This window comes from Crotalus tigris, unplaced genomic scaffold (assembly GCF_016545835.1).
Source record: "Crotalus tigris isolate CLP2741 ecotype Arizona unplaced genomic scaffold, ASM1654583v1 scf7180000024342.5246164, whole genome shotgun sequence".
NCBI classification, from domain to species: Eukaryota; Metazoa; Chordata; class Lepidosauria; order Squamata; family Viperidae; genus Crotalus; species Crotalus tigris.
This window is the reverse complement of record NW_024100512.1, coordinates 1,054,449-1,081,632: the sequence shown is the minus strand read 5'-3', so window position 1 is coordinate 1,081,632 and position 27,184 is coordinate 1,054,449. Positions and strand designations below refer to the sequence as shown.

Here is a 27,184-nt window from a genome sequence, read left to right as displayed (position 1 = left end):
TATTACTTTATTCTTACTCTTTTTGTCCCTTTTTATATTGTTGCTTACACTGAAAGCAACGGTATGATGGGGATAACTATATATGCTTCATTTCTTCCTGTTTTTCTTTCTTGGGCCTACATCAGGGATCTTCAAACTTGGCCCTTTTATGACTTGTGGACTTCAACTCCCAGAATTCCTCAGCCAGGCATGCTGGCTGAGGAATTCTGGGAGTTGAAGTTCACAAGTCATAAAAGGGCCAAGTTGAAGATCCCTGACCTACATCAATGAATATCAATGAAGTTTCACCTGGTGCTTTGGTACAGTAATACCTGATAAATAAGGTATTTTACTTTGAAACTCCAGGGTAAAATGTTCATCCTTATAGTTTTTGGCAATAGTAACTCAGAAACTACAATATTTGATGAAAAACCAATTTTTTTCAGTCTTTGTTATTACAGAGATCTGACAACCTGACTCTTCTTGAATTTTGCGATAAAGCTCCATTCTCCAGAATATTAGCAAGTTATTTCCTAATAACATTTACGTAGGTGTGCAGAATTGGCATAATGATCTGACAACAGAGAGGAAGCTGCCTTTGTTTAAAGCAACAAAAATGGGGAGAGACATTTACATGCATTGTACATTATGACCCTAAATTTGGCCGGGTTTTTTTTTTCTTATAGACTAAATCCTAGTTGTGTAATCAGAAAATTCAAATATTATAATAATAATTCTCCTGCAGTACATTTTTAAAATTTAAAAAATTATTGCAGAAACATTTTTCCAGCAGTATATAATAGTACCCATTTGCCATATCGTGGCTAGAAATCCCTTATTCTTGGGACCCAGGATCAATTCTGTACATCACTAAGCAGGAGTCGGAAAGATTTTTACCTAGCCCTGTGCCCTCATTCAGAGTTGACAGTTCTCAGCCAAAATTCTGATTCAGCGTCCAGAAACTTCTTGTATCTCTATGGTCTTCCCTATTTTTTATCTTTATCTATTAGTTTAATAACTTAGTTAATTGTGTAGCACAGTTTGTAACCTTAGGCAAAGGAAGTTTATAAAATGTTATTTAGACTCAGACAGCAAATTATGCACACGGAACACTAACCACTGTTAGCTCCAAATCTGCTGGGCATTGCTGGCTGTCTGCTTAGAATTGATGGCCTGAAGCAATTAGAGCGATTTGGTTTTTACTAAATATACAGTGTGAGCACCTTGGCTAAATCTAAGCTGAATCATGTAGCCATTGCCAGATCATGGCAAACAACCCATTGGTCCTACAGATCATCTGGATATCAATTCTAATGAAAACGTGTCTAGTAATTATAGGAATGTTTCAATATTTTATATCAACATAAAATTAGAGTTGCTCTCTCAAACATGCAGGTATTCTCTTACTCCCTTTGTTCTCCAAGACATCCACTGTAAAAAGCTATTTGCTATCTCTGTGGCAGGTAAACTTTGCTTTTCTTATTAGTCTAATAGAAAATATCAGAATCCTGTAATCTTCCTGTAAACCCATAATCAAAATTAGATGCAGCCTATTTCAGTGGATTAGAATGTAGGGTGCTGATTTTTCTGAGAGCAGAGAACTAAACAAGGCTGCTCTAATGTACGTTCTGTTTATTAAATTATATTTATTCTCCTATACTTGTTCAGCATAAATACATGCAGAGTTGTCTTTTGTTTGGTAAATATAATTATTTTTGCACAGAGTACTTTAGGAAGGGATACTGTGTGCAGGGTTCTCTTTTTCCTTTTCTCTCTCTCCACTAGAAGGAAAAAAAAAACAATACTTAAGGCTATCCTCTATGGATTTTCTTCACTCAGAAGAGAAACTCCAGAATGCATGAAATGCCGGCGCCTTCTGCCTGATCCATATTCATAACCTTTCCTTTACTGTGACTGATTTATGCCCCTGTGCGCCCCCAGGGTGTTCAGTCTAAAATAAAGGAAGGCCAAATAGAAGCCAAGTACTTTTTTTCCACAGAAGGGAGAAAAAAGAGCAGTCAAGCTGTTCAAGAAAGAGAAACTCGTTTCTATAGGAAGGTTTGGTTCTATAGGTTACACAACCAGAAAATATACTTGCCAAAAGAGAGAAGCAATGATTTGCTTCGAGTGAAGCCTCCAGTGGCTGCATATTGATTCAGCAGTTCTATAGAGGCAGCGGCCGTTGCTTTCATTATTTATCTAGTGCCATAAGTGCACAGCAATTGGGATTGCCAGATGTCCCTATTTTGATAGTCCTGGAAGTCTGTTTGGTATAATGAATAGAGCGTCAATCGTTAACCTGGGAAACCTGGGTTTCAAAGTGGTTGGCATAGTCATTTCCACCCAATCTTTATTATAAGAGTGTTGTTAGGACAGATATACCACATATATAGTAGGAGGGAGGGAGAGAGAGAGAGAAAGAGAGGGAGAGAGAGAGAGAGAGAGGGAGAGGGAGAGAGAGAGAGAGCTATTTACCTGATAGATAAGGAGCATGGAGCTGTGAGGTTGATTAGTGCCTTGAAGGTCCTCCCACTCTTTTTCAACTTTCAATTTTAATTATTTTATTCCTGTTTTAATGGCTTAATAATATATTATTTAGATAGGATTGTGTGCTTTTTATGTTTTCATTGTACATTGCCCAGAGTTGCCCTGTGAGGGGGATGGGTGGTTTTCAAATTTGATATAAAAATAAATAAATTATTTGTTTTTTAAATCAAAGTTAAGCTGACCACAATAACTAGCTTTTAATTTGTTTAGTGATGAACTTTAATTCCTTTATCGTTGCAAAATTAATTGGGGATGAAAGTATCTTTGTAAAACCTTTTTTCCTTAATTCATAGTGCATGGCTCTAGGAGCAAGGTGTTAGAAAGACTGCATTCTCTTCCTTTTCCAAAATTAACTTTGGATATTAAGGCTCCAGTCCCACAGCTCTTCATAGGCACTTTTTCTTCACTTGGGCAAAGCTGCACATGAGGTGCCTGCATTGGGCTGGGAAGTGAAGGTGGGGGGGGGGCAGTCAGTCAAATGAGTACATGGAGTGAGAGAAGGGCTCAAGTTAACCCAACAATGCTACCAGAATTCCACTATGCCCACATCTTGATCTGACAGCCTCAGACTGGATGTCAGCACAATTCAAACTTACACAAACTCTTCTAAGTGTTTCTCTTGGCCTTTGAAAGCTGCCTTGAGTTGTGTTGTGGGTTTTTAATCCTCCTTTCTTTTCAAAGTGTTCTACTATGTAACTCCGGGCTACAAACAAATGGCCATAGAAATTTCTTTGACCGTGTCAGCAGAGTGGATGGGATGGTGGTGGGCTGTTCGGCTTGGCCCTAATTCCAGAAACCGAGCTGGCCAGCAGAGAATGCTTTGCAAACATTTACCAGCAAAAAAGCAGCCCTCTGCTTGTCATGGAAACTTAACCCGGGTGATGTTGCAAGCTTTCTGCCCAGAAGTTATTTTTTTTTGTTTTGTTTTGTTTTGTTTTCAAGCTGACCAGGAAGAGGGGATCTCTGCTCTGTCGAGGTTTTGGCAAAGAGCTCCTAACAGCTGAAAGTAGCCCTCTTGTCTCCCGTCACAAGAGCAGCTCCTGCTGAGCAAGGCTCATTAAATATTCACTTCCAGCTGCAAGCAGCTCATTAAGGCAGCACCAAGCAGTGACGCTGCTGCTGGAAAACCGTGTCTTGCTGAGCATCACCATGCAGAGGCTCAGTGGAGCCCTGGATGCTCTCCTTCTCAGTGCCTTCTCCATGATGACCAGCTTATGCTCACTGCTTTGCATTAAGTACAGGTAAAAGACAGCAGCGAAACACCTTGGTCGGATGGGCTCCTTCGTTCAGGTTTGGGCTCTTTGGTGGGTGTGGTGAGTTGCGGCATCGGAGTTGCCCTCAGAATCATTTTCAGGGCTGGGGGAACCTTGCTTATAAGCAAAGTTGGGTTTGCTGAGCATGGTCTCGTTTCCTAGGAAGTACAGCATAGAGGAAGAGGACGAGCTCCGTGAGAAATGAGGTGAAGTTTTGTGTTAGGTTTTAGAAAGTTGGCAACTTTCTGAAGGACTGAAGATCCTCAGTATCAGTTTTAGATGCTCTCTATTCTCTCACTGATACTAAGTTGGAAGGTTTCCCACAGGGCTGCAGTTGTCCCTCTTAATTCCCTTTTTGAGGAGCTATTGCAGAGCTTGGAAATTTATTTTAAGGACAACCTGAACACACCTCACCCTCAGAGCTGCTAAACTTCTTGGACTACCTATTTTAATAATAGATAAGACCCTGTGCTCCTAAATTAATTAACAGTTCTTTCGCAGTGGAGATTCCTGGCATCATTTTTTTTTTCTTTAAATAACCAACAATAACAACAACCAGCATTAGGGGAAAAGGCAATTTGAAGTGGACTTATTCAACTGGCCTGCTGAACTGTCTGATTGTAGAAAAATACCCCTAAACCCTGAAGGTAGTGATGCTATTTCTCTTCCTTTTGCAGAAAATGTTTCCAGACAGCTCATTTCTACGTAGAAGACAGCAGTTCTCCTCGGGTGGTACCAAACGAAACCGTCCCCATTATTCCCATCCCAGGTAAGAAAGGCCTTGCCTCATTCATTTATGCCTTGGTTTGATCATAGATGCAACCATTTGAATTTGCTTATACTGGTTTGGGTATAATTAAAATCAGCTGCTCTTCACAGTCACTGATTTCTTTGTATGGTTTAAGCCTATTGTGATTTTTGTACAGTACACCTATTCCTGTACAGTAGTTGGTTTAAATAGAGTAAAAGGCTTTGTATGGAGTTTTAACTTTTTTCTTCTTTGGATGAAACTCTCTTGATGATTTCACAAAGGAAACCTCTGTACATCATGCAGAATTTGTCTTTTCTGACTCCAACATCTTGTCCTGAATGAGTCTTTAGTCTGCCTATCTTTTCTACTGAAGTTCAAAATCTTCACCTTAATGCCCAATAAGGGTAAATGGGCAGCAGCATCCTGTGTATTTATGCTCAGAAGAAAGCCTTGGTCAATGCAGTGCCAGTTCTTCCATCTCAATATATATAAAGATTTTGACACAAACAGTATTCTGATTTAGGAAACACAAGCTCTTGGATATATATTTCTGTTTGCTATGATACTGCCATACAGGTAGTCATCAGCTCCCAGCATTTTAATTTAGTTCCAGCTGAAAAAAAAATGAGTCAGTAAACATGTTTTTATATAACAAATGAAGTAGCTTTATTTGGGGTGAGCAGAATTACAGCCGTTCAATATTGTAAATCTTTTTGGATTTTGACAGTTTTAGCTCAATGCTAAGAATATACTTAGGAATATTCTACTTGAGCATAAACAGATTTGGCTGTAATTTTTACTTAGGAATTATTTGCATGTTTTATCTTTTCACAGCTTGTTCATTCTTTTATTGTTGATGGCTTAAAATAATTCTGTATACAATGTTTTTTTGTGTGAATATGAGTTGAATTCTGCTGATGGGAAGGTTTGATTATTGCTGTATACTGTTTTTAATTCCTTTAAAAATGAAGCCTAATGTATATTTCAAAGCGATTATGGAAAGTCATAGTTTTTCTCTAACAGGTTGTAAAGGGTATTGTAATAAGATTATGTTACTGTTTTTTTTTTCTTTTTGAATATAATGTACTATATTGGGTAAAGAACTCTGGTGTGAGTTTTGCAGTTACTAGATTAATTGATCAATAGTGTTCAGAGATAATAAAAAAATGAAAAGTTGTTATTAGTTCATCCAGCCCAGATCCAACATGGTGGCCAGGAATTATGGGAGCTGAAATCCAACACATCTAAAGAACATCAAGTTGGGAAAAGGGTGATCCACTCCCAAGTTACAAACGAAAACTGTGAAAACTCTGTGAAAACCCCCTTTGACTCTTTTGATAAATCTTTAAAAATAATTACAATCCAATTATGTCATATAAAGATAAACAAATTCAAAGTTTGTATGAATTGATGACTTCTATTAGCATTTCAGATTATGAAAGTTTTATAATACTGATGATTGGAATATATTCTCTTTAAAATGGTCACCTGAGCATATATGCATGGAGGAGTCACTTGGGATTTTGTCACTGAAAGTTGATCTTGTTAGCTGGATATCAAAAATCTTTATAAGATTGTTTCCAAAATAGATCTCTGGGTAAACTAATCTGACATAGCTTTTCTTCACGTGTGTTATCCTGCTAAGTGTAAAATATATATCAGAATTGTCTGTAACTATACAAGTTATCGCAGTATATTAATGACCTTGATTTCTCTATAACATTCTTCTCACCTTATTGTGTAGCACAACATTATATCATGTAATCTTCACCCCTAGAATGTCAGAAATTGCATAAATAATTGTCTCCAACTTGGCAGTTCCTGGGAATTGAACTATAAGTTTACTATAAGTTGTTTCTGTTTACCATATTTTTGTGAAATACATAAATTACCTTACAAAAAATGATCAAGAGGAGCTACATATTCAAAGAGTTTAGGGTGAAGGAGCTTTTTCAGCTGTTGTGACAAAAGACTCACACCAACTGTGAGTTAAAAATCTACCGAGATATAAAAAACCAGAATGCTAGGGAATAAATTTCTGATCCAGCTCTTTATGTCATATGCTAACGTATAAAACGTATAGAAAGTAAACCGACTGAAAAATTTTGAAACGTACACTTTTCCCTCCTACTGTTTAATGCAGAAAACCAAGCCACTGTACAACATCGTTCTGTAGTAGTCTTCTTTCTTAGATACATAGGACTAGATCAGTGTTTCTCAACCTTGACAATTTTAAGGCATGTGGATTTCAACTCCCAGAATTCCACAGCCAGCAATGCTGGCTGTGGAATTCTGGGAGTTGAAGTCCACATGCCTTAAAATTGTCAAGGTTGAGAAACACTGGACTAGATCTTTAATCATCTCCAACGAGCAAGGCCATTGAGGTTGATGAGAAGGATAATGCAGCATGACTAGAGGATAGGTTACAGACCCCTGGCATAGAGCAGGCTTGTTGCATACCAAAAGGAAGCACCTGATCTTGGATTCATTCATAAGAAGGACTGGGTGTTTTAAATGATGGCTACTTGCAGTTTGTACATTTGTTTTTGTTCTTTCTTGAGCCTGCTGACCAACTCCCCTTTTTATGGGGAGAAGTGGAGTATAGTGATTTAGATAGATGATTAAACAACATTTTGGAAATAAGTGGTAGGCAATTTATTAATAAGTTATCCTCCTATTGGGCTTGAAGCTCTTTATCTACTTCTGTGCCCTAAAACTTCATAATCCCTCTCTCTCTCACACACACAAAATGATTAGGAATTTAAGTGAAATTAAGGGAAATGATCTTCTACATGTAAGAATATAGTCATGTTTAGAGCAGATATTGAAATCAGGAATTTTACGTCATTGTTCTCTCTTCTGCAGTGGTCAGACCCTACTTGCAATATTTCACCCTGTTGAGGGCACCAAATGGTCAACTGGACTGTGTCCAGAGGAGATCAACCAAAATGAATGGGAAGGTGCCTCTTTCTGATTTACTCCCACCTTGCATAGAAACTATAGAGGAGATTGTTGCCTCTTGATGGCCTACTATATGCCCTGAAAGTTTCTAGCTTTAATGAAATAGCAATTTGTAAGTGGATTATTCAAGTAGAATACCCAGAATGAAGTACAATATCTACAAACATTTGGATAATACAGAAAGGGAAGTTCTGTTGGAAGGGCCTAATTCATCCCGATGCTTTTTCTGGGCTTTTTGCTCAAGCCAGAAAAATCTTCCAGTCCATCCTCCTAAATGATTTGCTGATGCAGCTTCCCAATGCCTGCCCATCAATTCTTACTCCTATTATGGTAAGGACTTTTTTTCCCCCAAAGCATTCTAAAAATTCTTCTTTTTGATAGTCTCCTACTGTTAATAAAACACTATCACTTCTAATTCTTTTCCCCCTCTTTTGGAAAACATGAGAACATGAGAAAATCTTTCATGCTATATTGATTCTGGGAGCAAAGTATAGTACATGTGATATTTTAACAAATGCCAACTCCTTATAGTAATCTTATTTGCTAGTGATAACCCTGCAGTAGTTTTAAATTGATAGTTAAATATCTCTCTGTGGAACTGTACTACTGTTTCATTGAGCTCAGTGAACCTAATTTGATTTATTTGTACGACACAGTGGAAGCAATTTGACAGTGTATCTAAAACTGTAAAATATCCTGCACTTCTCTTTAAAAAAAAAAAAAATCAGTCCTGTGAGGATTTTTAACATTTCCAGAATAGATTACATTAATGTAAGTCCAGAAAAGCAGAATTGTCTAATAATTTAACTTTCATCTGAGGAAATTTACTTCACTGCAGAACATAAAATTAAATATCTTATAAGTATGCTTTCATCTATCTGAATTTATGCTGAAACTCTGAGTCCTCATTGTGATTCATAATCATCTCAACTATGCAAGCTAGAGAAACACCAAACACTGACAGGATCATATATTCACTTTCCCCTATACTATTAAACACATATGTAAATTAAAAAAACAATGTCTCGTGCCCTTAGGGCAGGGGTGTCAAACTCGATTTCATTGAGGGCCGCATAAGGGTTGTGGTTGACCTTGGGGGGGCGGGGTGGGTGTGGCCAGCTCAACGTCGCTCATGTTGGGAGTACCTGTGGCAGCCTGGGTGGGCCTGGGAGTGATCCATTGTCTCCAGCCGAAGAAGGCGAGACCAGGGCGAGCACTATACCCTTGTCCACCAGAGGAGCCTTGCAGAGGACCCCCAGTGATGCAGGCTGCCTGGAGCCCTGGGCAGTGGAGGGCAAGCACCCAGTCCAGCCTTTCCCAAGGGAGAGCCCAGCCTCCTCAAGGCTGCTGCTGATTGGCTCGCTCTCCTTGGCCAAGATGCTCATGGTGTGTGCAGGAGGACAAAATGTGTGGATCAGAGGGAGGCCCACTCCCTCTCCTTGCGAGGAGACCCAGCTTTATAACCAAAGCATCCTCAATGATAGGATGGGAGACCACCAGGAGAGGAGGAGGGGACAAGGGGATGGCGAAAGGGCAGCAGGGCTGTTCGTGGCCAAGTGCTAAGGCAGGACTTCCCTCAGACCCTTCCTCCCTCTCATTATAATCTTCCTTCCTTCCTTCCTTCCTTCCTTCCTTCCTTCCTTCCTTCCTTCCTTCCTTCCTTCCTTCTTTCCTTCCTCCCTTTTCTTCTTTTTCCTTTCCTTTTCATTCTCTTTTCCTTCTTCTTCCTTCCCTTCTTTCCTTCTTTTTGTTTGTCTTTCCTCTTTCCCTTTCTCTTTTCCTGTCCCTTCTTCGATGCTCAAATGCAAAAGGGGAAAAATTTCTCGATGCCTCCTCGCCTTGTGATCAAATGCCACTTTTGCTAGTAGTCTGTGGCCACTTAAAAGACTGAGAACAAACCAGGCTCAGTTTATCCCATGCTTGCATTTAGTGGGGGTGTCCACAGACAACAGGACAGCAAAACTGTCAAAATGGTGGCTGTGATAGTTGATCCGAGCTCCTCTGTTTTTTATGTGCAACAGTTTTAGCATTTCAGAACAGAGGTAAGTTAGTTGCTTTTCTATTAATACATAATCCTTAAAAGAGCTCTCCTGTAGGGACCCTGCCATGGTCTAATTCAGACTGGAAATATAGCAAAGGAAAATATTTTCCCCCACTCTGCTTTGTCCTGCTTTCCCCATTGGAAATGGCTGTTTGCAACACACAAGGAGGGGATACTTTCCTAAGAGTTCACAATGCAAGAATATTAGTGTTAACTTGGATTGCCAATAAAGTCCTGTCTATGACAAAAGAGAACACAAAATTGCTTTCTCCTTTGAGCCCAAGTCTCAATGGATCCAGGATTAAAGTAGAACTGCATGAACTGGGGCATCTCCAACCAAGTTGCCTCTCCTTCCTTCCTTCCTTCCTTCCTTCCTTCCTTCCTTCCTTCCTTCCTTCCTTCCTTCCTTCCTTCCTTCCTCCCTCCCTTCCTTCCTTCCTTCCTTCCTTCCTTCCTTCCTTCCTTCTTTCCTTCACATTCTCATCTCTTTCCTTCCTCCGCACTCAGGAAAGGGTGATGAGAGGGGGAGAGATTGCCAGTGTTGCTGGTATCCATGCTGCCGCTGGCTGTCACTTTCCCATTCAGGCAGGGCTGATCCCGGTGAAAGGGAAGCCTCGTGACTGCGAGGTTAGGACAGCGAGCGGGCTATGGAGGGGATGGTGGGAGGGGTGGTGGTGCTGATCTACAACCTGTTAGTGTTGATCAAAGCCAGAACGTGCTCAGCCTTAGATCCACGGGGCAGCCCTGGAACTAGTGAGGAGCTGCCCCGCCGTCTCTGCCCCACCCCCTGGGTATGCACACAGGAGAGCCTGCTTACTGCCTCTTGTGCCCAGAGGGCAGGGTTGGGGCACCCGTCGCTGGTTCCAGGGCTGCCCTGTGGATCTAAGGCTAAGCATGTTCTGGCTTTGATGGCTGGCACCAGGTTGTAGGTCAGTGCCTGGTCAGCCTGGGCTGAGGTGCTGCAGGCCGGTCCTTTGCTGTTTCCAGAGCAGATCCCCAGGCCAGACGGAACCACATGGCGGACCAGATCCGGCCCGCAGGCCTTGTTTTTGACATGTCTGCCTTAGGGCAGGGCTTTTCACCCATTGTACTACTTTTAAGATATGGCAATATCCGAGTACCACCAATCGCCTAGCAAGGTATCAAAAACATGATGACCAAAAAAAAAAAAAAAGGGAAAAAAGTGATAAAGTACAGGTAGTCCTCGACTTGCAACAGTTCACTTAGTGACTGTTCAAAGTTACAATGGCATTGAAAAAAGTGCCTCCCAAGGCACAGCCGAGTAAGACACCTGCCTGCCCACCTGGCAGCGCTCTTCCTCCTGTCTGAGGTTTCCATTGTTGTGAGCATTTCTGTTGAGGATTGGCAGCGGGGTGGGGTAAGGGAGTGTTTGGTTTTTATTCCCGTCTGCTGAGTGGCTGCAGCAGTTTTTGGTCACTTCACATGACCCTGGGACACTGTGACCATCATAAATATGAATCAGTTGCCAAGCATCTGAATGTAAATCACAAGACCCTGGGGATGCTGCAACATTCCAGCTGATCAGTGCTTCTGGGCTCAGCAGAAGCACCAGGATCAGCGCCGAGCTCCAGCTGAAGCCTGGTGCTGATCCTGGTGCTTCCACTAAGCTCTGACAACCCTGAAGCTCCATCCATCTCTCGCTCAGGCTTGTGCGGTGCTGCCACCGGTTCAGCTCATTCCCCTCCCCCGCTACCACTTTTCTAGGATGCTCGCGTACCACCTGCCAGGTGCCAATGTTCTGATTGAAAAGCCCTTTCTTAGGAGAAAGAAACTGTCCCCGAATGGCAACCTTGCTGAACGTTCATTAATCCTCTTTTAATTTTTTTCATTTCTTAGATTGCTGCATTTTAGACACCTCCCTGTTACCATTTTACTGAGTTAGTCATAGAAGTAAAAAAAAGAAAAAGAAAAGAAAAGCAGTATTGCTATTCCTCTTCTCCAAAAAGACAAAGCAATTTCATTTTTAAAATATACATTAAACATTGAGAATGCTTCCTAATATTAGTAGTTTTTCTCCTCTGCTTCTCCCCCCCCCCCCCCAAAAAAAAATTGAACAGATGCAGGCAAGAAATTTCTTAAATGGCCTTTGCCAAACCTAGGTCTTGCAAATTATTTTGAACAACTTCCATAATCTGTGAGGAAGGGCCATAGACCAGGAGATAATGGGGCTCAGATATAACAGGGATCACATTAACAAGGCTACAGAAAGTTGGCTTGAACTTTAAGGAACAGATTTTTTTTCTCAAGAAGTATTTACAAGACATTTTGTATCAGTCAACCATTATCTACAACCATGTATTTGTTTGTAGAACAAATGGTGATTGTTCAGATACCTAGTCTGATTGAACTGAACTATATAAACTATTCTGAGGATTCTTCTTTAGCATGAGAGGAAAATATTTTAAAATAATGATTTAAATACATAGCATAAATTACACTTTTTGCCATTGTTCAGGAAAGAATTCCATTTCTCATTTACAGACTGATTGTATGCTTTCCTTGTAATTTAAAGGTAAGCCTGTGTGTAACATCAGTAATTAACGTATTCCTCTGTGGTCATTGTGGCATGGCGGCATATTAGATTATTTCTTAATAGGAAGAAATTGTGATTAATTATTTCATACGTTTCCTTTACATTCTGCCTCTTCTTGGAGAAAGAGACTGCAGACCTCTAGAGCAGTGTCGCTCCACCTCAGCAATATTAAGATGTGTGAATTTTCAACTCTCAGAATTCCCCAGCCAGCAATTCTGGGAGATGAAGTTGTCGAGAGTTGAGAGGCACTGCTCTAGAGCACAATGATACCAGTGGCATATTAGCTCATTCCCCAGAATATACTTAGCTTGATAAGGTGAAGACCATACTTTGGGAATACCAAAAGATCCTGAAAAGATCAAATTTGGTTCATAGGCCCAGTTAAACATATCATGGGAACACCTCAAGATACACACTTATCACTTATCTACTATTCTCCAAGAAAAAGATCTCAAAAAAACAAGCTGCTGAAAAAATAAAGTCTTCCCATTACCTGAATCACAGCCAAAGCCTGCCATTACGTAACACCTATAAATAAAGAAAAATCTACAATTTTTCATCAGCTAGTTTGGTTAAGGCCATTAGACTCATTCTGGCCTGGTACACAGAACATCAGACACAGTCCTGTGATCCTATATTTTATGTTCAGGCTAGAAACCAGGAAATTATGAGTGCTACTCCAACCTTAGACATGAAAGCTGATTGGGTAACTTTGAGCCAATTATCAGGAGACTGTGAGTTCTAGTCCTGCCTTAGGCACAAAAGCCAGCTGGGTGACTGTGGGCCAATCATTGACTCTCACTCAACTCACCTCGCAGAGTGGGGAAAATAGGAGGAGGAGGAATATTAAGTGTGTTTGCCAACTTGAGCTATTTATAAAAAATAATAAAGGCACGATCAGAATAAATACATTAAATAGTTTCAACTTCTCTTCTTTCCTCTCCCTCTCCCTTTGTCTGGAAATGTATGGCAAGGCTTTGCCAAAGCGCGGACACACAGGCCTCATTAAACAGTCAGCCCCTTCTCTTTATTCTCATCCACCCACCCCAAGCACAGAAGACTGACTTCAGTTCTTATTCCATCCCACACTTAGTTAAAGAGCTTTCAGTCTATTATAGTGCTCTGATAAACATATTTTACTCCAAGTTGCACAGCTGCTGGTCTCCCATCCCAGACCTGCCTCCTACAAGAAGTTGAAGGCACACACACACACACCCCCGGAGTAGGCATATCAGCTCAACATCAGGACATTGTCTAGCCCAGTGGTTCTCAACCTGTGGGTCGGGACCCCATTTGGGGTCGAACGACCATTTCACGGGGGTCGCCAAACAAGGCTGTCCGCCATTTTTTTCCCCTTTTCTTTGGCCACGCCCCTGGCACCCGGTGATGTATAAGTGGTTGGGGGTCCCCACAACATGGGGAACTGTATTATGGGGTCGCGGCATTAGAAAGGTTGAGAACCACTGGTCTAGCCCATTCAGGAAGAAGCTCAAGAAAAGCAAAAATAACCAACACCTAGCCTGACCAGATATTAAGCAGAATGAATCAATTTCTCATTAGTTTATTGTATACTTCTGTCTTAAATGGGTGAGCTTTATATTTTTTGTAAATACTAAGGGGCATATTGGCTTTCAATCTGGGTCTGGTCACTTCCCCATCCTAGCTTATCTTGACACGCACAGGATTTATTACCAAGACTGCTTTGTATGTGATCTGCCCATTCAGAGAAAGGACCTTTATAAGTTCCTCAAATTGGTCAGGCTGTTTGATTAGTAAATGGCAGAACCACAGTTGCTATGCATAGATGATGTGGCCTAATATTTAGTAAGACAATCAGCCATTTGGAAACCCGCCCTTATTGACAAATGAGTCCCTAACACAAAGAATGACAACAGACCCACACTCACGAAAACCACACAGGATGTCACCACCATGCATCCACGCAAAAAGCAAACCCAAACCAACACAATGACCACAGAGGAATACGTTAATTACTGATGTTACACACAGGCTTACCTTTAAATTACAAGGAAAGCATACAAACCAGAAGCCAGACCACAGCTGCATCATTAGCCACTTTAAACCCCTCCAGTCCATATATGAAGCAAACTGACACCCACCATGAAGATGAGGCACGACCACAAATGTGAAGCCAAACTACAGCAATGCAGCTCACCATCTTAAATCCCCCTGCAACTCAGACTAAGCTGAGCACAACAAAGCCCCCACCCAAACAGAATACTCCCCCATCCAATCAGAGCACAGCCAAGCTCCCACCCAATCAGTTCATACCCCCACTGGCAGTTAAAAGGAAGAAACAGCTACGATCACACATTGCTCCTAGAAGCACGAAGCCGAAAACAGCAGCCTGAAGATGACAAATGGGACTTCGTCGAAACGTTGCCAAGACACTTCCACTTTTATGCGGGAGAAAACCCGAATAACCAAAGACCTATCATTTTTCTCTGCAGTCTTTAGCCCATTTTCCAGTTGAATTTTGTTTTGTTTTCAAGTCTCCCCATACCCAATTTGGTTCCATTTTGGTCAGTATTCAATTAATTATCAGATTGGCAGGTGGACACATGCAGAGTTTTGACCCTGTTACATAATTTATTTCCAGCATTCTGTTTGGTTGTAAATAGGGGTGTCCTCAGGGAAGGTGGGTAAATGGGATGGTATGATTGTTTTAAAAGGGGACATGGCTTTTATTTCACAGTTGTGCCTACCATCTTGACTCTTTTGACTCCACCTACAGATGTTCCTGGCCAAAAAGAATAAAAAAAGCCTTCAGTAGATAAATTCAGGCTAAAAGGCAAAGAAAATAATTAAGCAGGCACCTGTTCCATGAAAAAGGCAAAATACTGAAAGAAACATACATTGAAATTCATAACATATAATTTCAGGCATGACTAACATGTCTCATTGAACTCAGTGGGCCTACTCAAAACATAGCTAGACATCTACTTCATGAAGATAGACGTATTCTTGTATGTTTCAAAACGTCAGAGTTGATTTTGTGATTTTGCATGCTCATGAAACATTGCAATGCACCACTCAACAAAGGAGGCAATTTCATTGTCAGGTCAGACAAGACAGAAAAAAATAGCATTTTGAGAAAGCCAAAATGATTTAAATTCTATAATGTACAAAAGTAGTTGTAATGTAAATTTGGAAAAGTTGTTAATCTTTCTGTTGTGTCCTGAGCCTGCTGAAGCATTCAGCAGGCTCAGAAATGTTGCAAATGGTCCCGGGCAGACCAAAAGCTGCCCAGGACCAGACTGGCTGTCGCCAGCTTTGTGCGCATGGACAAGGCGCGAAAACAGCCAGCTGCTATTGGTTAACATTGTCTGGGTTCACAGCCCTATAAAAGGCCTGCGTGCCTTTTACTGCTTGCTTGGTTGTAGGAGAGATAATAAAGAGCTTGTTGTTTTTCACCATGTGTCTTCATCAATTACCAATGAACTGAAAACGCAACACTGGCAACGAAGGTGGGATCCCTGCAAGCAAGAAAAAGAATTAGGACTCACCAAGGAAGTCCTGACGATCGGGAAAATGGCATCCTGCATTTGCGACTCAGCCTGCCAGTACAGTGTCGCTGGAGGTGAGCTCAGCAAAAGGACCCTTTCCCGAATATTAGATTGCAGAGAAGGCAATTAGTGAAGGCCGTAAAGCTTACAATGTTGAAGATTGGCCACTTGACTGGCTTTGATGTCTCCCACCCAGAGAGATGGAATTCATACATAGCGAGGGTGGAGAACTACTTTAGAGTAAATCAAATCAGAGAAGACAGCCTGAAGGCAGCAACTCTTCTGTGTGCCTGTGGACAGGAAGCTTTTGACATTGCGGAAAATCTGGTGGCCCCTGCACTTCTAGAGTCAGTAACGTACGCTGACTTTAAGAAGATGCTGAAGGAACATTTTCAGCCTAAATTATCTGTCATCGCTTGGAGACACGCGTTCGAACAGAGAGACCAAAGGCCGGGTGAATCTGCTGCGGAATTTATTGCTGCCTTAAGACAAGCAGCCAGGCCTTATGAGTTCAAGGATCTGGAAGAAAGGCTGCGCGATCGCTTCGTGTGTGGTTTAAGAAGTAGAGACCTACAACAGAAGATCTTTGTGAAAAAAGAGGTCTCGTTCCAAGATGCATTAAGAGAGGTGGCAGCTGAGGAAGCAGCAGGCAGTGCTGTGAAGGCTTTGCGACTTGCCAGGAACCCTCCAGCCGCCGCTACCGTCCATCAAGAGGACACTCAAGAAGAATCAGAAGCTGATCCTGAAGAGGAGGTGGACAGACTTCTCCAGCAAGCTGAAAGAAGGCCGAAGGGGCATCCGGACAAGGCCCCAGCATCTCTTCAGTGCTTCGGGTGCAGAGGATGCCACAAGTGAGCTGACTGCAGATTTCACTCTGCCATTTGCTGGGCATGTGGCAGGCAAGGTCACATTGCCTCCGTCTGTTTGTGTCCAACCTCGGGAAGAATTGCTTCAGAAAGGTACCAGGGTTCCCAACATAGGGTGGGTTTCTGCGCATCGCGCAGGAGTATTCTGAGGACAGGGACACACAAGCCCCTTAAGAAAAAACTTCGCATTGACGTGAAGTTGCAAGGGATTCCCTTATTGATGGAGTTGGACACAGGGTCCACTCTATCAATCATTTCACTTGACACCTTCAAAAGGATTTGTAGCAGTAGTGGCCTTCGAGTTAAACTCAGGCCATCGAATCTAATACTCACTGATTTTCAAAATTCCAAAGTCAGGGTAAAGGGGGAGGCCGTGCTCAAAGTGCAGCGTAAGGATTTTGAGGGTTTCCTAGATGTGGTTGTTGGGGGTGAACGTACAAGTCTTATTGGACTCGATTGGTTTGAGCCCCTGGGAATCCAAGTGACTGGGCTGCACAACTTGCAAATGTTGGGTCTTGCAGAAGTCTGCAAGGAGTGTGCTGATGTGTTTAGTTCAGAGCTAGGATCCTACAAGGGGCCTCCCATTGCATTACATTTAGACCCAACTATCACGCCCATCAGGGTCAAGCCTAGAAGGGTGCCTTTTGCCCTCAAAAGCAAGATAGATGCAGAGCTGGACAAATTGCTCCAGCAGGGCATCTTAGAACCTGTGGACTCTAGTCCATGGGAAACCCCCATAGTAACGCCTCTAAAGGCTAATGGGAAAGTCCATATATGTGCAGACTATAAGTGTACACTGAATAAAGCGTTGCAACAGCACGCATATCCAGTGCTGTTGTAAGCCGCATTCTGGCCTCCCTGAAAAGGGGGTGCATTTTTGCGAAACTTGATCTGGCACAGGCCTATCAACAGCTACCTGTTGATGAGGCATCTGCAGAGGCCCAGATGATTGTAACACACAGGGGGGCCTTTAAGGTCAAAAGACTGCAATTTGGGGTGAATGTAGCCCCTGGCATATTCCAAAGTGTCATGGGAGCACACTTCATGTATTCCTGGGGTCTGTCCCTACTTCGATGACGTCCTCATTGCTGGGGAGTCATCTCAAAATTTAGCAGAAAGGTTAAGGGCGATCTTGCTTCATTTCCACAAAGCAGACCTTAACTTGAAGCAGGATAAATGCAAGATAGGAGTCACTTCCACTGACTTCTTAGGGTTCAGGATTGATGCCCAAGGCATTCACCCTGCTGAATCCAAGCTGCAAGCAATTCAGCAGGCCCCAAGGCCCAAGTCCAAAAGTGAGCTGCAAGCCTTCTTGGGGCTCTTAAATTTCTATCACGCATTCCTTTCACATAAGGCTGCAGTGGCTGAGCCGTTACACTGGCTCTTAGACAAGCAGGCTCCATGGCAGTGTACTAAAGTCCGTGAAAGGAGTTTCAATGAGGTTAAGCCTTGCTCTCTTCAAATGCTGTGTTAGCGCATTTCAATGAGCAACTGCCTGTATGCATCGCATGCAATGCATCTCCTTATGGGGTGGGAGCAGTACTTAGCCATCTGAAGGCTGATGGGACACAAGTCCCTGTGGCCTACTACTCAAGGACTCTGTCATCTGCAGAGTGGAATTACGCTCAGATTAACAGAGAAGCCTTGGCCATAGTGGCTGGCATAAAGAAATTCTGTGATTGCTTATATGGCCACCATTTCACGGTCTACACAGACCATAAGCCTCTGCTGGATTTGTTTATCACTAACAAACAGACACCACATATTATTTCTCCACGTATGCTGAGATAGTCCATTTTCCTGTCAGCATATGACTACATTCTAATTCACAAAAGAGATGGGCCATGCAGATGGCCTCAGCAGATTACCTCTTAAACAGATAGAGGCAGATCCTGCTTCTGCTATTAATATTCTTTCCATTCAGGAGTTGCCTGAATCTCCCCTAAATGGCTGCAGAAACTGCCACTGATGACACGCTCACACGCGTGCTGACCTGAGTGTGTTCAGGATGGCCTGACACGTGCCCAGATACGGAGTTTCAAAGCTTCTGGCGAAGGAAGCATGAACTTTCCACTTTCAAGGGGTGCCTGTTATGGGGTAGTAGGGTAGTGATTCCAGCCTCATTGAGGTCTAGAATCGTGCTCTCTCTGCATGAGGGACATCCAGGTATAGTAAGGATGAAAGCGCTCGAGGCCCAGGTTCATGGGTGCCAAGTGTGCCAACAGTCACGGCCTGAAATTCCTCAGGCTCCAGTACATAGATGGGAGGAAACACAAACCCCATGGTCAAGGGTCCATATAGATTACGCTGGGCCCTTTCAGGGCAATTCTTCCTTCTCCTCATTGACAGCCATTCCAAGTGGCTAGAGGTTGTTCTTGTTTCCTCCACTACTACTGCCAGGACTATCCAGGTGCTGAGAGGAATTTTCACCTCACATGGACTTCCAGATGTCCTGGTTTCAGATAATGGTCCCCAATTTATCTCTTTTGAGTTCCAGGCTTTTCTTCAGGCCAACTTGCGACCTGCTCCCTTCCACCCATCTTCCAACGGCCAAGCAGAGAGAATGGTGTGCACTATCAAAGATGCTCTCAAGAAACTGACTTATGGTAACTGGCATCACAGGTTAGCAGATTTCCTTCTTGCATACCGCACCACACCTTGCGCAGCCACAGGGAAGAGCCCAGCAGAATTCCACTGGGGTCGCCGCTTCATCACCAAACTGGACAGGTTGCACCCAGACTGGGTGGCTTCACAGGTGTCACAGCCATGGGCACCTAGGAGTCTTCAGGTGGGTGATCCGGTCTGGGCAAGGAACTATGGGCCTGCAGTGGTATGCAAGATCTCTGGGCCGCTGTCATACGAAGAGGCCTTGGATGACGGACGTGTCATCCACAGACACATAGATCAACTGCGCTGGAGGCTTCACAACCATGTTTCCGCTCCTGGCTCTGCTCTGGGGGGAGAGAGGAGGACCATAATATGCATTCTGGGTCACAGGTTCCCAGGCCTAACAAGGCCTCACAAGCTGTTTCCGCAAGTGCACCAAACAGGAATTTCCAGGAAGGGGGGGTCACCCCGCACCTCCGTTATTGCTCCAGACAGGGAGTTACACCGGGGGTATCCACATTATCCAAACACATCAGATAGTGCTCCAGACAGGGAGACGCACCTGGGGTATCCAAACAATTCAAACACAGCCCCAGACAGGGAATTCCATCAGGGGCACTCTCATAATTCAGCAATTGCTCCGCAAAGGAAGTCTATAGCAAGGGGGGTTGCCATGGAGGTGGCTCCTGACTCTGGAACTTCCGGCACGTGCACGGGGTCTTCAGAGTACTGGGGCACTTCCGCCACTCAGGCCACTCCAACTGCTGGCCTTGGGCTCGAGGGATAGAGTTCCCAAGAGGAGTCCATTGTGGATTCAGGGACTGCCACTCCTCCAAGGTACACTGGCTTGGACTCAGAGGGTTCAGCTAGTCAGCAGCTGGGTGGGTCACCTGGGTATTTGGGGCATCAAAGTCCTGGTCTGCCTAGCCTGGCAGGCGAGCTGGCAGGCCAGGCACACTCACCGGCCATCAGAAGGACACAGCGGGCTAAGGGCCCACCTAAACATCTTGAGGACTATGTGAGGTTTCTGTCAATTCTAAGGGAACCTTACTGGTCCTTAAACAAGATGTAAACACTCAGTGGAGGAGTATTACCTTCAAATTATTATTTGTTGTATTTCTTTTATAAGAAGTATTAATGTAAGAGTGTTCTGTCTGTGTGCAGACTATTGTGATGTTCACTAAACCCCAGTCCTTTGAACGGTTGTACCTGTGCTGTTACATCATAAAGTATATTGTTTTATCTAGGGGGGAGGGGTGTTGTGTCCTGAGCCTGCTGAAGCATTCAGCAGGCTCAGAAATGTTGCAAATGGTCCCGGGCAGACCAAAAGCTGCCCAGGACCAGACTGGCTGTCGCCAGCCTTGTGCGCATGCGCAAGGCGCGAAAACAGCCAGCTGCTATTGGCTGTTTTGTTAATGCTATTAACATTGTCTGGGTTCAGAGCCCTTTAAAAGGCCTGTGTGCCTTTTACTGCTTGCTTGGTTGTAGGAGAGAGTAATAGAGCTTGTTGTTTTTCGCCATGTGTCTTCGTCAATTGCCAACGAACCGAAAATGCAACATTTTCAGTCACTGTGTCAAAAATTAGTTCACATAAAGATGACATAGCACTTGACTAACTTTATTATTTTTTTATACTAAAATACAAATTATTAAGACTATTTTTTTACATAAGAGCCTTGCTATTATTAGGAAGGCATGTTTTCCCATATTATTGCCCTCATAATAAATGCATATTAGATGGAGACATTGTGAAAGTTATTTATTTAGTCAATTTGTGAAGTCTGAAATGAAATGAAATGAGGAAGGAAGGAAGGAAGGAAGGAAGGAAGGAAGGAAGGAAGGAAGGAAGGAAGGAAGGAAGGAAGGAAGGAAGGAAGGAGATTCTAACAGGAAGGGCAAAGATGAATACTGTGTATACTGATCAAGAAGCGGGATTGAATTTTGAGAAACACTATGCAACATTTGGCATAAAAATAACCTTGAAAAGAAAAGAAATTCTGTTATTTGATATGAATGAGTGGGTGGAATTAAGAAGAAAGAGCACAGCAAAAATTATTAAGTCTTTTGAAAAACAAAAAAAAATTAAAGAGAGATTTGTGGCATTTGCTTAAAAAAAGGAAGATTTTCAAATTCATAGTCTAAAAATGACAAACTTATTCTCAAAATCCACAAAACATGATCCATGATTTAATTTGATTTCACTCTTTATGATGGAAAAGTAATTAATAATGGATCTAAGAATGCAGAGAGACTCTAAATATGGAACAGATCAGTTTTTAATAGACTCAAGAATGGATTTGGGAGAAGATTAGAAAATTGGTGAAAGAAGGAAAAGAAGGCCTGCATGGCAATAAATAGAAAGATAGATTAATCCATCCAGATTAATGAATGGAAAGTGGATGTAAGGCAAATGGATATGGGAGATGTTTGGAAGAGAGTGAAGAGTGCCCTAGAAGCCTGTGAAGTTATGCTAATGGAAATATTAAAAAAGGTGCTTTGTGGAATGATGAAATAAAAGAGTTAATGGGGGAGAAAAATGCATGTAAGAGAATGATTGTTGCAAAAAATAAGAATGAAAGCAAAATATTTTATAGTGGAGAGAAAAAAATATGGATGCATAGAATATAATGAAAAAGAGTAAGGAACAGTGAAGATTACATGAGACAGAGTGAAGTTAATGGGAATAAAAAGTTGCAACAAAAGGCAGCAACTAATCATGCTTTGAAATCCATTCCGCTAAATCAAAAAGAAAATATCTTTGCCTTGTTTAGTGATCACATTCACACACATCATGCTACACCAAAAAGTAAACCCACTTGCATAAGGATGTCATCTTCCAAATAGCCCAAAGTACATTATTTGTGTGATGGCATCATTAAAGGATATTCATCCCAAAATGTCTTGCTCTTCCCTTTAAGAGACATCCCTAAATAAGGAAACACAGACACCTCACTTGTTTTTGTTCATCAAAAACAAGGCAGTCTGTCCTGTTTTTACTAGCATTGACTGCGATTAGGCAAATAACAAAATATATTCCAATGAAAACACAATCCAACTAAGCAAAATATTTATAAAACAAAATGGGCTCTCTACAATCAGCCTGTCTTGACACAACAGAGCCATGACATTTATTTATTTGTCAAATTTAGGTATTTCCCATCTCACTCACACAGAACATTTATTAATGTTGTCAAAATTTAAAGCAGGAATGGGTTTCTTCTAGATCAGGGGTGTCCAACCTTGGCCACTTGAAGACTTGTGGACTTCAACTCCCAGAATTCCCCAGCCAGCATGAGCCCACAAGCCTTAAAGTGACCAAGGTTGGATACCCTTGTTCTAAATACTGTTCAATTGCAACTCCCAGAAGCCCATGCAAACATGACGCTAGATGAAAGACATTTGTGGCTGTAAGTTACAGCCCAACAGTGTTGGAAAGCTGCAGCTTCCTGACTCCTGAGCTACAGGAAATGGTAAGACAATCTGAATGATATATTGGGCTGATTTCACTTGAGAATGCACTTTAAAAGATATTTATAAACATATTATTGATAAGCAGTAAATAGATATAGAGGAAACATCAACCTTGTTGGTGAAAAAATACACAGTGGAATGAATCTATTCTTTTCATTTTGCAGATGACATGGAAGCAATTCCTGTCAAACAGTTTGTGAAGCATATCGGTGAATTGTATGCCAACAACCAGCATGGGTTTTCAGAAGATTTTGAGGTATGTGTTAGAAGCTTTTAGAACAGAAACTCCTTTTTAGTATATAAATGATAGGTTATGATTCTATGAAGAGTCCAAAATGTCTACTCTGAAATAAATTCCATTGACTTCAGTGACCTTACTTTAAGACTATAACTCTCTCATGCCACTACACTTTCTGATTGGGAAGTAGAAACACTGAAGTAGCCCTTGGAGCTCTCTGAGCTTGGTTGTTTTCTTGCAGATGTTTCATTACTCAAGCTAGGTAACATCATCACTGATGCACTGATGGTGTTACCTACTGTAGTTTGGGTAATGAAACATCTGCAAGAAAACAACCAAGGACCCCTCATTTCAACCCTGAGCTACAAATATTCTCCTTTATTGGAAAAACTGAAGCCTGGAAAAAGTAGCAGAGTATCAGTGGACACATCAAGTGGGCAAGGGAGCTGGCATCTAGCAACGTTCATCTCTCAAAGGACAGCCAAAGAAGAAAGTGCTTTGGGTGTGATGCAAGCAGAATCATCTTACTGAGGGCACATTCTTTTGAAAGAATTTTCAAGAGATTGTGAGACTCAGAGAAGTAAATATTAATGTGGCATCTGTGCTGGCATGACATTATACAACTGGTGCTGGAGCTACCATAATACCTATATAAATGGAATGAATGAATGATCAGTCAATCCTGTCTGATAATATGTATTAAACTACAATGTTTGAAAGTTGAGAAAGTTGAAAAAGCTGCATCTCACTCAAGGAAAAAAAACTGGAATAATTTGATACCAATAATATGATAACTATGATATGGTACTGACCATCAGCAATCAAAACCAAGGCCATGCATGTTGAACACATTTACAGCTTTGAAGCACAAGTGCCTGCTGCAGCTGTGTGTTCATCTGACTCCATGTGCTCCCTGGGTCTATAAAATCATGTGGCTTAGATAAACACAGCTTCATGCTTAATGACAGTGACAGACTCAGGCTCTAATCAGCAAAAACAGTTTTTCCAAAAGCCAGTATTAATCGTTCTGAATACTGTGTTCCTTTCAGCACAATTGGGCTTAGAAATAGCTGTCAAGAAGGAGGGATTTTGAGTTCTCACAGCCAAAAATAGCATGCAGCTGTTGTGTCATCTCTCTCAGGACCAGAGGGAGAAATATGGTTTCAGGGCCCAACATATTTTAATAATCAGGTGTTAAAAGGGCCGTGATTAAGTCATAAAAAGCAGCTACATTTACACATAAATGACTGTTACAAGATTGTTGGTTTGATAAGGAGCATTTCTGTGTTCAACCTTGTACAAGTAAGGCAGCAAGCATCTTCTTCAATGTGATCCTTTCAGGCATATTCCTGAAGGTTTTTGCTTATTCGTTTAGGCATTGGCTGCACTGCCTCATAGTTTACACACCAACCCCCAAATAATAGGGGAAAATCCTATTGTGCCACTCATGAGCATTTCGTATTCATGAGGACAGCGGCTGTGCAAGGTGTTAAAAATGATTTAGTCAAATTGACTCTTGGCTGGATGACTGAACAGGAACATTGAGGTATTTAACAATGTTGGTGGTATTCAGGACCAACATTTATCCTCGGGAGAGCAGGAGTTGATAGGACTGATCAAATGCAGTCCCGTCTCCTCAATTATTTATGAATTGAGACCCCAGTCCAATTCATCACAGCTGGTTGTGACACCATTTAATTATTCAAAGTAATCAGCTACACATCTGGAAAATTTGCTTCAGCTGTGTCTGAAATCACTGCCATTAACGAAAAAGGAGGATAGTCATTGTGTGCTTTGGACAATGGACATACCTAATACTGTTCTGTATGTTTATTGACCAATGCTGCCTTTGATTGTTTGGCTTTTTGAATTGCAAATTTCCACCGAAGGGAAAGTTAGTACATTTTATAACTGAAATTTCAACCCCAAAGCCTATCATAATGATAAACTTAAAATGAATTTGTAGAAGAATTAAATAGCATGTTTTTAAGGCATCCCTGTGAAACAAGAGCCAACTCTATACACCTATAGTCTACATTGCTATATTTTACACTATTTTTCAACGGTGTGGTCATTCTGAAAAAAGCCATATTTTGAAAAGAAGTAATAAATTTATATGTGATTTTTTTCCCCTGCAGATATGTTTAAAATGTCCCATTCCTGTCATCCTTTCTGTGTGATTGAAAATGTTTTTTTATCAGAAAGAAACCCTGAGGAATATGGAAATATTAGTTGTGTCTTTTAATTATAAGAGAGATTCAACAATGGAACCAGCAGAGGAACCACTTGAGGCTGGGCAATCGTTTACCACAAATGATTACTACATTGAGTAGAAAATTGTATTAAATGGTCTAATAGGATCCTATGATTTTAAGCCTTCTTTACAGTCCCTTTGAGATAAGGAGGAACTGCAAATCTCTTTTTAAGAAATTAATTTCAGGAGAGTAGAGCATCCAATGACTCTTCTTAAACTTTGCAATCAGTAGAATCAATAAAAGGATCCTTTTGACAACAAATATTAATTGGTCACCAATCTGCTGATCTACTCACTCTCTTTTGTATTTTATTGTTTCACTGAGTCTCTAGTTCTTCATTACAGAGAAACCTCTGTTAAGTGGACTATCAGTGCCACAGACTGTGGATGTTGCAGATGAAAATCCTGTAGCATTTGCAACATTATATTATGCAAATCTGTAATGATATTATGCAAGTGACTATATGATGTGCTTTTCAATTTAACAGACAATCAGGAATAAGAGCCCTGCCCACTCCCCAACCAGTCCATTAAATTGAGATTTTGTTCTAATTTGAACATCCATTAAAAGAGTTTTGCATAAATTCAGATTAATAATTGCTCCTGACAAGGGGAATAGCAGAATAACAGGACTTGGTGATAATAATGTCATCCTACTGTAAATATAAATCCCACCTATTGATGAGGAAGTGCTTTCTAGCTTCAGCACTTTCATCTATCAGTTTTGATGTCATTTCTCTCTGGATTCAGTTACACTGGCAATTTCCCTTCTATTTAAAATATTTGTTATCAAAAAGGGAACTTATTTTTTTCCTGAGGAAAATACCCTTCCTCAAAAACTAAAATTTAAAAATATAGCTTCCTTATATTTTCATACCTCTCAGATTGTTATGTCAATTTTGTTGATATATTAGCTATTCCTCGGTGAGTCAAAAGTAGACTGATGGGTCTTTGTTTCCTCTGTAGTGGTAAGCATCTTTGAAAATTGTGTACTGGGGAATAATCTACTGTTCATTTCGTACATCTGATTAAGTGCAGAAAAAGAAATGTTGATTTAATAGAGCCTTGGTCTGATATAACAGAGATCTTATCAGTTCAGCTGTTGCACAGATAGGTTTGATAAGATATATCTCATTATTTATATTCTGGTCTATGGCTGCCAATAAACATAAGTTGAACAACTTCTTTGTGGAAGCACAAATATCGACTGCAGAACGGCAGTCCAAATGTAAAAATTCAGAGTCCCAATGCGAATTGTTTGAATAACTCACACATTTCCAGATATGTAAACTAAACCACAACTCAAAATTTAATAAAAGCGTATGTCCTGGAAATGATCATTTTTCCTATTGTTATCAGTCTATAATTTTCTCCCAGTAATTTCCCAATCTATCACCTTTATTTATTTTGCCCATTTAAATAAACTAAACAAGAATAAATGAGCAATCTCACATCAGGGAATACTGCCTGTATGCTGCTGCACCAATATAAATCCAGTAGAATTATAACAAAAACCTCAAGCATCTACAGTAAAATGGGCCTAGCTCTTTCTCCACTTTCCTTCTGCCATTAGGCAAAGACATTTATTATTCAAGTTGCCCTTTGAAGATTGACTTTAATTGTTAGCTGAGTGTTTATTTTTTGTTGTTTTTCATTCGTCTCTATTTGGATTTTAATTATCACTTTGTGGTTGGCTGTATTTAGTTGTACTGAGTCTATCTGGGGTTCGATAATGAAATATAATAAATAGGGTTCTGGTTTGGATGGATATCAAAATCAAAGGTCACAAGCAAATATGTGACATGCCTCCCTTCTTTCTACAAGGAATATCTCAGTGATGCATACTTCTTCCGTATCCATTCCCATGTTATCCTCTTAACATGAGCCAAGTTAACCCAAAGCTACTCAGTATATTAAATAATTGAATATTTGAGCCTGGTTTTTCATTAGTCGGACACAGCTAAACACATTTGACCAAAACATTCTGATTATAGCTATAGTATACTATAAGAAAATAGATATCCAGATGAGCATGCCTAAATTTTGTGTGTTACATTTGTCCAATCTTAAAAATTTCTACAAGAATATTTTGTTGAAAAATTTAATAATAAAGTACACATTTTTGGATCTGAAAA

The 27,184-nt window shown here is 41.2% G+C and overlaps 1 protein-coding gene across 4 annotated transcripts in view; it reads left to right on the top strand.

Annotated features, from left to right (window-relative positions):
• Nucleotides 1–27,184, top strand: part of PTPRG (protein tyrosine phosphatase receptor type G) — a 780,345-nt gene that overhangs the window by 718,611 nt on the left and 34,550 nt on the right. For all 4 annotated transcript variants that reach the window (XM_039326607.1, XM_039326608.1, XM_039326606.1 and 1 more), the window contains 2 exons: nt 4,457–4,548; nt 22,722–22,813. In XM_039326607.1, coding sequence (XP_039182541.1) covers nt 4,457–4,548; nt 22,722–22,813 — 184 coding nt within the window. The remainder of the gene's footprint in view (nt 1–4,456; nt 4,549–22,721; nt 22,814–27,184) is intronic.